The following is a 15,568-nucleotide window of genomic DNA, read 5'->3' as shown; positions in this document are numbered from 1 at the left end:
TTCCAGTCCTAGAGTGTATGAGTCTATGAGTCTATGAATTTCTCCATTAATTTAAAAAAATTATTTAATTTTAACACACCGATTGGCTTCAACAGGGCCAGGATTTTATCCATGGCTTTTTGGTCTGACAGCAACATGATCTTATGGAAACGAGTCATCTGCAGCTTATGAGACTTGAATTTAATAACTGTAGATACTCCTTCTCCTAACTGGAGAATGCTACTATTATATTAATATGGCATTGCTGTAGTAATATTTTTTATCATTGCACTGGATCAATAAACGTATGACAAAGATATTTTTCTATAAAAATGTTCATCCAAAAGGGTGCTCATCTGAAAGTTCTGTATAAACCAATAGAAACTATAGAAAGGAACCTCTGAAAGCCTGCTACCTCACAGATTAAACGTAGCAGCTGCTGGGCAGTGCAATGCAACACTAAGCCCTAGTGTAGGGCAAGCAACTAATAAGTTCTGCAATTGCAAGGGGAACTTAGGTAGGTAAAAAATTACTCAGGAGTTGGAATCTGGCCATAGGGTTAGCATCAAAGGGTAAGTACTGGCCCGTAATGACTCTGCATAGCGTGTGATATCTAATAAGGACACATCATAAGGAGTACCTATACTATATGGCATGTTGTAATACCAAACCTCTTTCCTGCCATAATAAATTTTTTTATAAAAAGGACTTACTCCATCTTTTTTGTCTCTTTCCAGTGCTCCATGAAGAAATTCCATTGAGACATCTTCATTTTCGTCCAACCATTGAATGACAAAAGGCTCAAACCATCTAAAAATTACAACCATTGATGTTTCAAGTTTGCCTTAAAATATTCATTTTATTCTGGAATATACACAGAGTTATTGCTTTTTTATGATATTAAGGCATTTTAATATTGTGATTATATATAATATCAACCATTCAGATTTTGATCTGACTTCTAAAATGTCCCCATAATTTTTTCATTCATACATTACTGCGTATGGTATGCTTTGGATTTGCATGTGTAAACTCAGTTTTGGCAGGTGCAAAAATGTAATTTTGAAAGATGTCACACTCAGTATTAGAGTTGCAAATATGATCCTTTTATTTTGGCCAGTTTTAATTATTAAATAGCATTACTATTTGTTATTTAACTGCTTTCACATCATAAGCATGAATTCTGCTAAAACACTAATTGCTATAAATGGGAGTTGTATGTGCATTTTGTGACGAAGGGCTTGCCCCTTACTAATATTAAAATAAATACCAAATTTGTGTATATCTAGAGAACCAGCATATGGGCTGCATTAGTAGGAGCACTGCCAGCAGATCGAGGGAAATGATTATTTCCTTCTATTTAGCACTGGTGAGGCCACATCTGGAGTATTGCTTCCAGTTTGGGACCTCCCCCCCACAAAAAGGATTTGGACAAATTGGAGAGAGTTCAGCAGAGGGCAATGGAAATGATTAGGGGGCTGGGGCACATGGCTTATGAGGAGAGGCTGAGGGAACAGGGCTTATTTAGTCTGCAGAAGAGAAGAATGAGGGGGGATTTGACAGCAGCCTTCAACTACCTGAAGAGGGATTCCAAAGAGGACGGAGCTCAGCTGTTCCCATGGGTGGCAGATGACAGAACAAGGAGTAATGGTTTCAAGTTGCAATGGGGGATGTTTAGGTTGGATATTAGGAAAAACTATTTCACTAGGAGGGTGGTGAAGCCGTGGAATAGGTTACCTAGGAAGGTGGTGGAATCTCCATCCTTGGAGGTTTTTAAGGCCTGGCTTGACAAAGCCCTGGCTGGGATGATTTAGTTGGGGTTGGTCCTGCTTTGAACAGGGGGTTGGACTAGATGACCTCCTGAGGTCTCTTCCAACCCATATTTTCTGATTCTATGAATATGTAGATAAACATATGGGATCTCATAACCCATTCCCACAGTTGAAAGTATAGGAAAGAATTCTGAGCAAAGACAGCTGTAAGGGTTCTTTCCTGGAGTGCCTTCCTTATTAATTTATTGGGAGTTTGTCAATGCCACAGAATTGGCCATGAGCTCTGCCTAGAAACCCTGTGGATCACCATGTAGCATATGGGGGAAGTATAGGAGACAAACAGTTCTAGCCCCGGGTGAGCATTTGGAATCATCCTGGAAGCATTTGGAATCATATTACTAAGGTAGCCCTCAGGCTGTGTCTGCCCCTAAGGTCCTTGCAATGGGGGCTCTCAATAGCAAAGATAATGAGGCTGTATTATCTTTTCTAAGGAATCTCTGTGGGGCTGGAGGAAGATGAACTTTTCCCCCTCTGTTCCCTCCCCAGCCAAGTAGGATTGGGAACATCACGCACAGATCAAGGTGCATGAGCCTGTGAGCGTCTATCCTCTGATAATTAGAAAGTGTCCTTTTTCAAGAATGATTCCATTGGTTTTGGGGTTTTTTTTTTTGTTTGCTCTTTTTTAGTATACGTTTTGGATTCTTACTAATCATAGAATGAGCTGGAGGTAGTTTTACTTTGGTAAAACCTCAGTCATGGTGTATTTTATTTGCAGTTTTGGATTTATGGTCTATGGAAACCAGTGACAGACTCCCAAACTTTCCGAGGCAAGTTATTGGAATTCTAAAAATCAGAAGACATAGGAATGTGCATGAAGACAGAGCATAGGACTAAAAGCGTGAATTCACTGCAGCAAGAGAAGAAAATTAGTCATATGGAATACAAACTTTTATTGCTCTTATTGCCCATTAGTGCTGTATCTTACTCCAGGTTTTGGCATGAAATCACTATAATGACAAATAACTAATACTGTTGCCATATCCACATTTTCTGCCATCCCTGGGCTCCTCTGACCTTAAGAATTTGTCATTTGTGAAGCCCTTCTATTAAATGCAATTGTTGAATAAACATATTAATCTGAAATGATTAACAATTTTAAAAATATGTGGTATAACTTATTTTTGAGAATAAAGAATTAAGGGGAAAATATGTGCAGAGTATAAAGAAAGGATTATGGGTGCTGCTTAGCTTAAATGCACTCTGCTTTTAGTGTTATAATGGATAAATATTTAAAGAAAGTAAAGCTTAACAAGCAGAGCACAAACTCAGGGGAAATTCTCCCCACTACTTACAGAGAATACTCGGGCACTGCATCCTGTAAGGCAGGGAGTTCTCGCACATACTCATTATAAAACCATTTAACTTTGAAGTGCAAATTCATATAATCTGTGCTCTTGCATAACCGCTGCTTTTCATGTTCTATAGAATAGAGAAAATAAAAACATTTCATAAAGTTCTGATTGTAAATAACATTCTTGTGTCTCAATGCCATTTCTAACATTTCCAGCACTAGTGAAATAAATTATACAGTACTTGCATCTAAGGGCATTTCTCAGAGGAACTCAGCACCCACAGTTTCAGCTGTGGCTTCTCAGCACCTGGAAAATGTCAAGCCACAAATTATGTAAAACATTTTGAAGCCCCCACCACTGAAATGATCTTTAGCTATTTGTGAAGTAAAGAGAATACTTTTACAGAGTAAATAGAATGCTGTAGTGTCTTGCTGCCAAAGTGAAGAATGAAGATTGAATAAAAAGAGAATATTCTAATAGTTTATATCAAACTCTCTTCCCTTATTCTGATTCCTCTTAGAGTGGTATGAAGTGCACTGGAAAAGAAGATAGGCAAGAAATAAAAATGCAAGCATGAGATAAACAAAAGAAAATAATAGCTAGCCATAACTATTGGAAAAGTCTGAAGAAGTGACTACTGTAGCTCTAAACAGATTGCATTGTATAGTGTGTAGTTAACACTAAATAAATTGCAGTAGTGGGAAGGAGAAGACACCCCTACAACTCTTAATATAGTTGATTTTTTTCCTCCTCTGCACCATCAATAGAAGAGCCATTTTGATAGTGTTATTTTATTAAACTGCTTTTTAAATTTGGTGCCTCCACTTTGCCTACATATTCTTATTGAGGGATACAAGGGAGGGAAGTTTCTTCCAATACACAGGACAGCTAGAAGATGTTTTTTACCATGGTAGCAATTTTTGTCAGTATCTCAGTTGTGCGGAAATGATATTACAGTAGGGGAGTGGAATGGGGGCACTGCTCCTAAATGCTGTATTTGTTGCTTGTAAACTCTATTTACTTACAGCATTTCAATTTCATGAAAAGCAAAGGTAAAGTTGTGCCTTTCCAGGGATCACTTTACACCTGGGCTCAGCAAGCAGGCTTTGCATGTGGCCACTTTCTATTTTTTTAAAACCAAATTCCAACTCTGTATTCGGGTTTTGGAATAAAGGGCCTCTCTCTACAGCTATTTTGGAAGTTTCAAAAATTTGAACCCCTCCCCAGCCCCCCTTTTCAGGTAAATCAAAAAGTTTCACTTCGATTTTGAGCTTTTTCATTTTCATTTTTTTTTAATAAAATTGAAGGAAAGTTCTCAATGAAAAGTGATTTCAAACAGAAAATTCTAAATGTTTAGACTGAAACAATTAAGTGAAATGGATGCAAATTTGTGAAATGTTTTGGTTCACCTGAAACTATATTTTTCACTGTAAAAAAAAAATGCACCCAGCTCTACTTCCAATACCAGAGAATGTCACTACTTGATAGTTGCAAAAACTGTAATAATCCTAACTTTAGACATATGTAAAAGCTATCTTGAAGGCAATCCACTTTAATAATAATGCTGGTGTGTGGTCCACCTAATCAGCAAGGGAATGCAAGAGAAGACCAGGTGTGGGGGGATGTGGAACATCTTACTGTAGATGAAGGAACCATGAAATGCATGCCTTTATCTCCCACCAGATATGCACTGAAGGACTTGCCATCAAACAGGGAGTAAGAGAATGAACAATTAGTTTATGGCAACTTTGTATATTCTTACAATGTTTCCATACCAAGGAATGGGTAAGAGCTTATGATCAATACCAAGACACTTCATGTATGGATTTCATGTAAAATACTGACAATCTGTAGTTATCAAAGGAAGGACAAGTTCCCTTTTTATGAATAAGCATGTACAAATTTCCTTTAAAAATAAACTGTGCAATTGCATAATATCCAAAGCTAGTACTAGTGTTCTGTTGCCTGAGGCAAACTAGCAAATCTCTGTGCCTATCAGCCCACAGTTTTCTGTCAATTGTATTCTGCTGTCCTAGATTACCACCTGCATAGTAGTGAGCCACTAAACTACCATAGTAGTGAGCCACAAATCAACTAATTATCCAGTCAGTTCCCAATCTTTGCTCTACATCTTTGCCACTGCAAAAATGTAGAAAATGTTAGAGTTGGACTTTTGTTAAATAAGCCAAAGAGAGCCAAAGCGAGATATTTTTGTGTGTGACTTGACTTCATATTAACGTCTTTCCATGCAGTTATCCAGCCAACACTTTAAAGATGAAAATAAAACAAACAAGAAAATTTTACATTTGATGAATTGCAAAGCCAGATTCAAACACAGACTCTTAACTTGCTATGATTTCAGCACTTTTATTAACCCAACCATGATATGCAAAATTGATTAGAAAGTAAGTGTTGGTTTTACACAGTCCAATAGAGTTTAAATGATTCTTTAACATTTATTTAGTAGCTAGATCTATTGCATATTTAATTTTGACAACTAAGATTCAAATCTCTCATTAAATTTACAAAATAAAACATTTAAGTAGTTCCTCAAACTGCTGCGTAATAATTTTGTATACAATTTCATCTCTGGAACGTAAATGAGCCAAACCTTCAGTGCTAGGACTATTTTACCACAAGAATAAAAATGCTTCAAAAAAATTATGTTATCTCTAATCTAATCATGTAGCTGAAGAAAAAAAATCCTATTTTCCATTAGCTAGGTACAGTGTATTCCTTAAAGGCTTATTTTTATATAAAGAGCCAAATTCCGACTTAGTAGGTAGGCATTGGGATCCTCCCACTGACTTTAGTAACACCTGTAGTTTGTAGCAAAATTAGGCTAGAAATATTCACTTTTTCAGACACTTACTCACAATCTACTTTCCAGCATTTCAACACACATCAATATTCTTGATTACAAGGTATCTCTCGCTGTCAGTTTTTGTCACCCTTTTGCCTGAGCTCTCAATGGAGAAAATGGCAACACGAAGTGGTAAGGCATGTTGTTTGCTTTCCCCATCCTATCTTAATAGAAAAAACTATTTGTGAAGAGAACTCACTCCACCTTTTCTTGTATGTTCCCAAAGCTCCCTGAGGAAACTCCACTGATATATCTTTGCACCAAGAAAACAGTTTAAAATGTATCTCAGTTTTTAAAAGGCATCATTGCTCAATGAACGCTGGAAATGGAACAGTAGAAATCACCAGAAGCCCATCTCCCAGTATGCAATAAAACAGTTGTACAATCAAAGGAAAGAAAGTCTTCAGATTCAGCAGGACAGATGCCTAGGGCCCTAACAAATTCACGGTCCATTTTGGTCAATTTCACAGTTATAGGATTTTAAAAATAATAAATTTCATTATTTCAGTTATTTAAATCTGAAATTTCACGGTGTTGTAATTGTAAACCAAAAAGGAGTTGTGTGTGTGTGGGGGGGAGGGGTTGCAAGGTTATTGTAGAGGAGGGTTGTGGTACTGCTTCAGCAGCAGCACAGAAGTAAGGATGCCATGGTATGGTATTGTGACCCTTATTTCTGTGTTGCTGCCTGCAGAGCTGGGCCCTCAGTCAGCAGCCACCACTTTCCATCCACCCAGCTCTGAAGGCAGCTGTGCAGAAATAACGGTGGCATGGTATGATATTGTCACCTTTACTTCTGCACTTCTGCCGATGGGGCCCTGCCTTTAGAGCTTGGCACCTGGCCAACAGCTGCCACTCTCTGGCTGCCCAGCTCTGAAGTCAGCAGAGAAGTTAAGGTGGCAATACCGCAATCTCCCTCAAATAACCTTGCTACCTCCCCCTGCAACTCCCTTTTGGGTCAGGACCCCCAATTTGAGAAACATTGGTCCCCACCGTGAAATCTGTATAGTACAGTGTAAACACGCACAAAAGACCACATTTCATGGTGGGAAGACCAGATTTCACAGCCCGTGATGTGTTTTTCATGGCCATGAATTTGGTAGGGCCCTACAGATGCCATATAAACACACTGGCATACACTGAAGGGAAGTGAGTCCCAGAGATGCCCTGCCTCTCCTCCTCTTGAAATTGTACCAACAGATGGTCAGCTGTTCCATACTCACCAATCTTTGTTGCTGTGATTAGATACAAACAGAAATGGGTCCAAGTCAAAAGGCATGGACATGCATCCAAACTTCCCCAACATTTGTATGTGTAGCTCCAGGGTGTTAATCGAGCCCATTCTAGAGATGAGGCTGGCAGTAAAGTTTTAGACTAGGGATCAGATTTATAAAGGTATTTAGGCATTTCAAATGCAAATAGGTGCCTAACCTGCTCTGTATATCATACTTAGGCATCTAACGGCCATTGAAGCCTGTGTATTCTCTCACACTGTCACCTGGGTCTGGAAATGAACTCCTGGAGCCCATGTGCCATGCAGCTGTGTTTATCCCCCAATCAAAACCCAGCACTTTCCTGCTGCTCCCCATTTCTCAGACAACTTAATTAAAATAAAAGGGGAACTAGCACTATCTGTACATTGCATAAGCAATTAATCTCCTGTCAGGTATTGTGTTAATTTCATTGTCCCTAATCCTTTTGTTTGCCTATGTTAAGGCTACAGCCCATCCAATTTAGGGTTGGATTGTCTTTAGTACACAGTGTGTGGGAGAAGGCTTATGTAGAGTCCAGAGAGCTGCAGAGAGTCCAGAGACAATCACAGACCCTGTGCAAGAGTGCAGAGACTCCCTCTGTGTACACCAGGGATGAACACTGCCCAAAAGGAGACAGGGAAAGGTGGGAGTATGGCATCTTTATGCTGGGCCTAGCGTACTTAGCAGGCCAGGTACACAGGAGGATGCTGTGCCATTTTAAAAGATGATGCAGATTACATCCCATCTCAGGGCAAGATGGAGTATATTTTGCATGATACTTCTCTGAGTTCTAAATGTGGTGGAGCACTTTGGCAGAGTCCCCTACAGATAGGGCTGTCCCCGTCTGGTGCAATGCAGTTCTTGGATTTGTAAACTACTCAGAGCAGGGACCCAGCCTCTTTACTTTGTCTGTAAAGGGCAAAGCACACCTACCATCTGACCCTGTAGAAACAAGGGGTAGTTATAATAATTGATCATTATGATTTGGTAGTCCAGCTGTTCAGAGACACTTGTATGCTCATCAACATTTGAATGTTTATACAAAAATATGGGTGCTGATGTAAACTGACCCTCCAAGTCCAGTAATCTAAATTCTATTAGAATTTCACTGGAAACCTGCCACCGTTGCACTATCATTGTCAGCATAAGTAATGGTGGGAGCATTTGTATAAATACAGCAAGTGTCTTCACCACAGTGTCATCTATTCTGATCACGGCAGCTGTGGAGGCCAGTGAAATAAAAACATCCATTCTTGTCTACCCTAGTACTCCCACCACTGCTCTCACTTGTGAAACTGTTCCGTGGTTGTGCAATGGTGAGAAATTTCCCCCAAAGTGCTAGTGTAGACAGTCCTTTATGCTTTGTCTTCAAAGTAATATTCTGGATGACGGTGCATCCTGTCAGTAAAGAGAGTTCTAATGGGTAAAACTAGTCCTAAGCATATTATGGTTGCCTTAATTGCTGACAAAGTTTCTACACTACCAGCAATGTTTAAATCCTTATCAAAACTTCTACACAAAACCTATACTCTATTCCCAAAATACAGGAATACAAAGAGACATTTCTGAATTTAATACCAATGCTCTCATTAAAATGTTGTGTATTTGATGGCTCATTCAATCAAAACACTACTTAAAGTTTGTAGTGATATTACAAGCCATGCAGATTTTTGTTCTAGAGTTAGAAATGAGCTTTTTCTAACTCTGAACAAGCTTTGTAATACCTTTCATTTATATTTAGTTATTGAAATTCAGACCTAAAATACAATGCATTAGGAATAGGTACAACAGATCACACTTGAATAACTGAAATTCTTTTTCTCTATATTTTTAAATTTAGAGGATACATTGTACACCAATATCACAAGATATGACTTACAGTTAAGTTACATGCAGTAGCACATAAGCAGTCAGCCAGCTCTCCACTATGACTATTTCATGTCAGTGTCCGTAGTATATGCTATGATAAAGGTGAGAGACTGAGAACCAGGGGACTACAAGCCAACCATGATGAAGACAGATGTCACAATATGATTCCTTCCAATATAGCTCAATCCTGCTACGTAATATCCTCTTTTATAGCACTGAGCCAGTCTTGAACTAAATCTGCCAACTTCAGTGTTTTTTATTTGCAACCATGTTCATCTGGGATCACATTAGGAATATCACATTCATTTCATTTTTGAGTCAAGACAAATGGGGTCTCTAGCAGTGGAAGCCTAATGTTAATCACCTTTTTGTTTTGGAAGTGCTGTGAAATGTTCCTAGTAGTGCAATGTATCTATCAAGCAATTTATTTGTTCACTGAGATGTGTAAGGGTGACATGCCCACTTCCCATTAGAGCTAATGGTACATTACCCCCAGATAACTCAATGCATCATTGAGAAAATATTTGTGAATCAAGGTCTACATGGTATAGAAGTCAATAAATTTACTATGTGTATGTTTAATGACACTCTGTATACGTTTAGGATATTAATAAGGCATGACCAAAAATTTCAATCTTGGGTGCATAAAGTTTTGCACCTAAATCCATGTTTAGAAATCTAAACAAATGGTCTGATTCTTAGAGATGCTGAACTCCTGTTAACTTTAATGGCAGTTACGCATGCGTAGCAACTCTGACAGTCCAGCCACTTATTTAGGTGCCTCATAATGGATTTAGGTAGATGCACTCAAGTTTGAAATTTGTGGCCTATACCAGTGGAGTCCCAGCTTTTCAGCTTGTAGGCCAAACATAGTATTTCAAAAAGGTCAAGTGGCCATATACAATATTTTGGGGCAGATTATCTGCCTTATTCTACTCATGTTCCTGCTGGAGATTCTCCTGGAGTGGGGGAGTCCCCACTTGGCACAGTGCTGGTGTAGCTGGTTCCTATAGCTCCCTCCTTGCAGCCACTGATGCAGGGTGACTGGAGAACATTGTGCTCTGACTATCCCAGATTGGAGATCACAGCCAGCTGGTGCAAATTAGAGCAACACCTCAGCTACTACTACCTAACCTTGTTGTTATAAATAGCTGAACCATTTTTGCTGAAACATCAAACAAAATTCAACCTGAGGCAGAGAACAAGCACTTCAGACCAAACAATTAAAGTTATGCTAAACGACTGAAAACAAGAGCTTATAATGGAAAGTGTTAGGCAACCTAACCCAAACTTTGTTAGCAGTTCCACCTAAAATAAGGCCATGTGAAAGCCATGGGGTGGGGGTGGTGGGAGAGGCGTTCTAAAACAGGCTATCTTTTGGTTGAAAAACAATGAGATTCAATTATTTGCAATAGTTTGTGATCCCTCAGAGCAATAGTTTGAGAAAGCCATAAAACTTTGAATTCAGTGAAGGCCATCTATCTCCATTGTGAGATCATTCAAAATATACACAATTAAGGAGAACTTTCACAGCTCTTTAGATCAGCTCCTCCAACTAAAATTATCTGTCAATTTGTAAATCAGTGTTGTTTACCATTGATATATATTTTCCAATAAGTTAACCAAGGTATCAGTGTCTTTAAAATATTTAAACTCATATATAGCCTCAAATTTATCTTTTTTTTTTTTTGCATTCCACCCAATAAAATAGTATGAAATTATATAAGATTGACAATAGGTTAAACTTTTGTTTTGTTTTGTTGGTTTATAGCAAACTGGTATAGCTGGTAACATTAAGAGATAACACTGGGTGGCAACAGGAATTCAAGTAACATGGGACAATGATGCATTTAAAATCCCACAGTATTTTCTGCTATTCCGCTGCTCACTGATTTGTTTTCTGTGCACTGTTCCACTGCTGATAGCAACAAAATCTAAATGGGGCGGGGGGGGGGGGAAGAAGACCATACAATGTCCTGCAGCACAGCCCTAGCACCACTGGACAAATAAGTCACACTGCTTGTGACTGTCTTCTCATTATCAATCCAGGAGCAAATAGCCCTATGAGTGACCTTCTGAGATCATTTGTGTCCTTGTGTAGAAACTCAGTGCTAATGTTGTAATCATGATTCCAGCCCTGACACAGAGTGCTGGAAACCAAAGAGCAGTCACCGGAGTAACAAAAGCTCAAATTGCTACAGTAGCTTTATTAATGTCCTAAACTGTGGCAGTGCTTTAAAAAAAAAATCCCATCTGCTGAATAGCTCAGCTTTAACTTTGAAGTTTCAGTTTTTCCTTCCTATTTCCACCTAAATATTTTGAAATGTCACATTCTGCTTTCACATTCTGCTTGAGCACTAATGGCTTCAAAGTTAATTCAATGCCTCCTTGATATATTTTACAAACTGTGATTTTATGTGACTCAAGGCACAGATACTAATGTTTGACTGAGCTGTCATTGCTATTTATCTTTACAAACTTAGAGTGTCTTTGCAATTAGCACCATGATGAAAATAAAGGGTAGTAGTACAGTAATGCAACACCCATACGCTTGGTGCATATTTCTATAATTGGGATTGTAAATTTGATCAAGAATCACTATTCTTGTCTGATAATATTAGTAAATTCAATCAAGGAAAGGACTGTAATATGAACAATAAAACTACTCTGAGAGTTGTGTTTTCTCAAGCAAAACCAGACACAAATTTAATGGTAAAAATACCAAATGTTTTGAAAATTACAAGTTTGATGAATTTTGCAGCATCTGTTGTACAAGTTTCTTTTGCAGCTTTTGCAGCAGCTGAAACAACAATATTTAGACATGGCTGAATATTTATGCAAGAGATGCCAGCTGGAGACAATTTAATTTGGGACTAAAATTATCATGAGCATCAGGAAATAACTAAATCCTTGGGCTCACCAGTGACGAGCCTTGCCTGGGTGCTAAAACATGGAAAAAGGTGCAAGGAGACAGCCTCCTTGCGCCCTGAGCAGGAGCCAGGCACATTCTCACTTGGAATTTCAGGCTTCCTGCAGCTACCTGGAGAAGGTCCAACCCCCCTTTCCCTTTATGTATCAACCAGGAAGCTTTTGGATGTGAAGGACATGTACATGAGGAAAGGGTGAAGGGAATCCCCATTGGGCAAAGAGATGGCATACTTGGCTCCTATATCTCCCTCCCTGCAGCAATTAGTGCAGGGTGGCTGGAGAACCCTGCACCATGGCCATCCCCAGCTGACACATTTTCCCTTGGAAATTACCATCAGCTGGTACAAATTAGAACCCACACCTTGGAACCTTCCTCTGCACCCCACCTCTAGTGGAGGCCAAGACTTAAGCCTTACAATCTGGGTTACTGACTAAAGGGCATCTGCCAACCTCTAGAGAGTGGAGGCTGTTTTTAGATTCTACAATATGAGTCAAGTTATGGCCATTCCAGTATGAGTGGAAAATGGAGCACAGCAGTGTGATGGTGAGCAGGGTAGGAAACCCTAAGATAGGCAGTGTTCCCATAAGGCGCATGACTAGGCATAGCTATGCTCCTGCTTGATTCATGCTGGAGAGAGGACACTGCAGCGAGCAGGGGTTGCACCTGTGGCCTCCTGCTCTGTATGCTCCCCTAGCTCCCAGGAGGCATTATGATCATCTCCAAGCATCAGCACTTGAATGATGCATCTCCTCCACCTGCCTTTCAGGACTCTGGCCCGGCAGATGATTAACGGAGACCCTTCAAGATTTTTTGAAACCAATTTCTGTTCTTCTTTAGAAAGAGAAGTTCTTTGAAGCATTTTAAACATATTTTCTAGCACTTTTAAGAAAACGGTGGGAGTTCTTTCACTTTCCTTGTTCTTCCTATCCATGTTATACCACACCACTTATGTCACACTGTTCTCTCGTGCTGGAGAGCAGGGATGTCAATCACTGGCACATTTGTGTTTAGTCAGAGACCAGCAAATGCAACACTTCATGGAACATACAGATGAATGTCACCAGAAGAGTACACTGTGCTGAGGTGTTGGAGCAGTGACAGACTAGAAGGCAGACAGTAAATCTTCAAGTATTTCATCCACAATATATCTCAGTTATCCTTAAGTAATGGGTAGCTGATACTGTATTTCAGAATTAGCTTATTGAAGGCTTAATGAAGAATCAGAATTCTTTCTAGGACCATAATGCTTTTTAGAAACTTAAAAAATAAAGACTCAAAAGTAAGCACAATAAAATTCCTGCTCTGCCTAGTTCACATTTCAAAGGCCTTCTGCAATAAGGGTCAAGGGAAAATCAAATTGTTTGTTTCTATTATCATCTTTTTTCCAAACTATTCTGCTGTGATGTCCCTTCCACAGGATATTTACCATGAGGTATTTAAATATCAGTGGCAGCTCTTCATTTGAACTTCAGCCTAGGCAAACATTCTCCAAGTCCACACGCCCAATGTTCATCCATTTCTAACAGCAACAAATTCCATGGCTGAACCTGACAATCTAAAGGAATGGTGGATTGACTGAAAAGGCCACGTTCTCTGAAACGGACCCTACTGATCAGGCAGAAAAAAGTCCTGCTCATTGTGGCTTCTGAGCTGTTGTCTATTCACAGGACATAATGCAGTTGCCAATCTAAGCGCCCCCCCCTGCCATTTTATCACTGTAATAAATTCCCTCTCTACTGCACAGAAAAAAAACAAACCATCCAACCCTGATAAAGGCAAAGTTAAAGTTGAGCATTTTATCACAAGAGTAAAAAATTTTACTCTTCTCTTTGCACTATATGCAATTGTGGATGAATTAGACTAAGCTCTGCCCTGTAAAAGAAGAGGCACAAATCAATCCAGGAACTTTTTTTAGAGCTTTGGTTAACTCTCCCTTTCTGAACTTTTGAGGATGGTATCTCATCACACTATTGATGAGGTCTTCCCTGGTAGTCATGTCCCAATGCCTACATTCTTCTTCAAGACTCATAGTAGTGAACCCAGCACTCATACTTGTTGCTAATAGGATGAGGCCTATGAATACTCCCTGAAATACACCTTCTCCTGGGCAAAAGGGAATGGAGACACCCTCCAAGAGGATTCCTATATGCTAAAGGATGGGGAAAGCCTCTCCTGAAGCATCCTCTAACCAGACAAGAGGGGGAAACTTTTAAAAAGAAAAGCCTCATCAAGTGCACTAATATATTTAAGTCTGTATGTTACATGATCTCCCAAGCATGGGCATGGTGACATTGTATTTGGCAAATAATCCAACACGGCAAACTTCACCCCATTTTCCATGGCCATTGAGGAGCCTAAACTAGTGCACTTCCACTGCAGAGAGGAGGTGGCAGGATTTGGGGAACACTTGCAGATGTTCTACACACCACTTCGCTATGCGTGGACTCTTGGGTTTCCCTGAGTGGTTGGGTTTGACGGGCAGAATAGGAGCATATCAGGAGAGGTGTTGGGGAAGGGTTGGTAGAGCTGATGCTATGTAGCCCCATCAGCCAATAGGAGCTCTGAAAAAGGGGGCTGCAGAAACAGTGGGGATTGCAATAGTGACAGCAAAGCAGCTCCACTGCCAATCCACAGCCAGAGAAGGATTCATTCTCCTCCAGCCACAGGAGAAGAACTGCTGCACCTTGCCTGAAATGCAGATGTAACAGTTGACAGCATTCTCTATTACTGCATATTGGAGTTTACATAGGCTGTAAGATTTTTGAGGCAGAGGCTGTTTTTTCATTGTGTGTGTACCCTCAGTGCTCAGTTCCCTAATTAGGGAGCCTAGCCCCTACCACAACACAAATTATAATGGCAATTCTAATTGTCTACCAAAAGGGCCTGATTTCATAGGAACTTAACAGATAAAACTCTAACTGAGATCAATGGGAGCTGTGGATACCCAGCTCCTCTGATAGCTGGGTCTATAGTTTGGTTGAAGTTTTGGAAGAAGGTTGGGATGACTTCCATTTGTACTTACTTACCCATCCCCACCAAAAATCCCATCCAAAATACCATAGCAATGGCATGCACAGAACTGATAACAGATAAAGAATACAGAAATATTTTCAAAATGCTTCCTTGAGCTTTTTAATGTGATAATTGGGAAGTCTGAGCTATTGTGCAAGCTCCAAACTGCAAGCTGGAAGAACAGGTTTACACCATTGTTTTAAGCATAGCAGGATGAAAGACACAAATTATAGGTGTCTGAATATCCAGTTAGTCCTGCACACAGCACTCCTGTTGACTTTAGTGTGAGCTGCATGTGCATGACTGACCGGATAATTGGGCCACAGGATTTTTGAGTACTGCAGGAAGAGCTTTTAGGACTTCTATTGCTGCTTTAAGCACACTAGTGACAGAGACATCCCAGATATGGCATGCTATACATTACATATCAAGTGATAATTTCTCCAGTATTAGCTTGCTAAGGAAAGAGTTTAGGGTTTTTTCAGCAGTTAATAGAGACGCCAATACAATTCTCAGTGTTCTGATCTTCATGAGTTTATATG

General features: G+C 39.6%; 1 protein-coding gene across 2 annotated transcripts in view; it reads right to left on the bottom strand.

Annotated features, from left to right (window-relative positions):
* UNC13C (unc-13 homolog C) overlaps window positions 1-15,568 on the bottom strand; it is a 391,633-nt gene that overhangs the window by 100,413 nt on the left and 275,652 nt on the right. For both annotated transcript variants that reach the window (XM_030578419.1, XM_030578418.1), the window contains exons 19-20: window positions 3,104-3,230; window positions 693-789 (exon numbers count right to left, since the gene is read on the bottom strand). In XM_030578419.1, coding sequence (XP_030434279.1) covers window positions 693-789; window positions 3,104-3,230 — 224 coding nt within the window. The remainder of the gene's footprint in view (window positions 1-692; window positions 790-3,103; window positions 3,231-15,568) is intronic.

This window comes from Gopherus evgoodei, chromosome 10 (genome assembly GCF_007399415.2).
Source record: "Gopherus evgoodei ecotype Sinaloan lineage chromosome 10, rGopEvg1_v1.p, whole genome shotgun sequence".
Lineage (NCBI taxonomy): Eukaryota > Metazoa > Chordata > Testudines > Testudinidae > Gopherus > Gopherus evgoodei.
The sequence above is the reverse complement of the archived record's forward strand: the minus strand, read 5'-3'. Positions and strand labels throughout refer to the sequence as shown.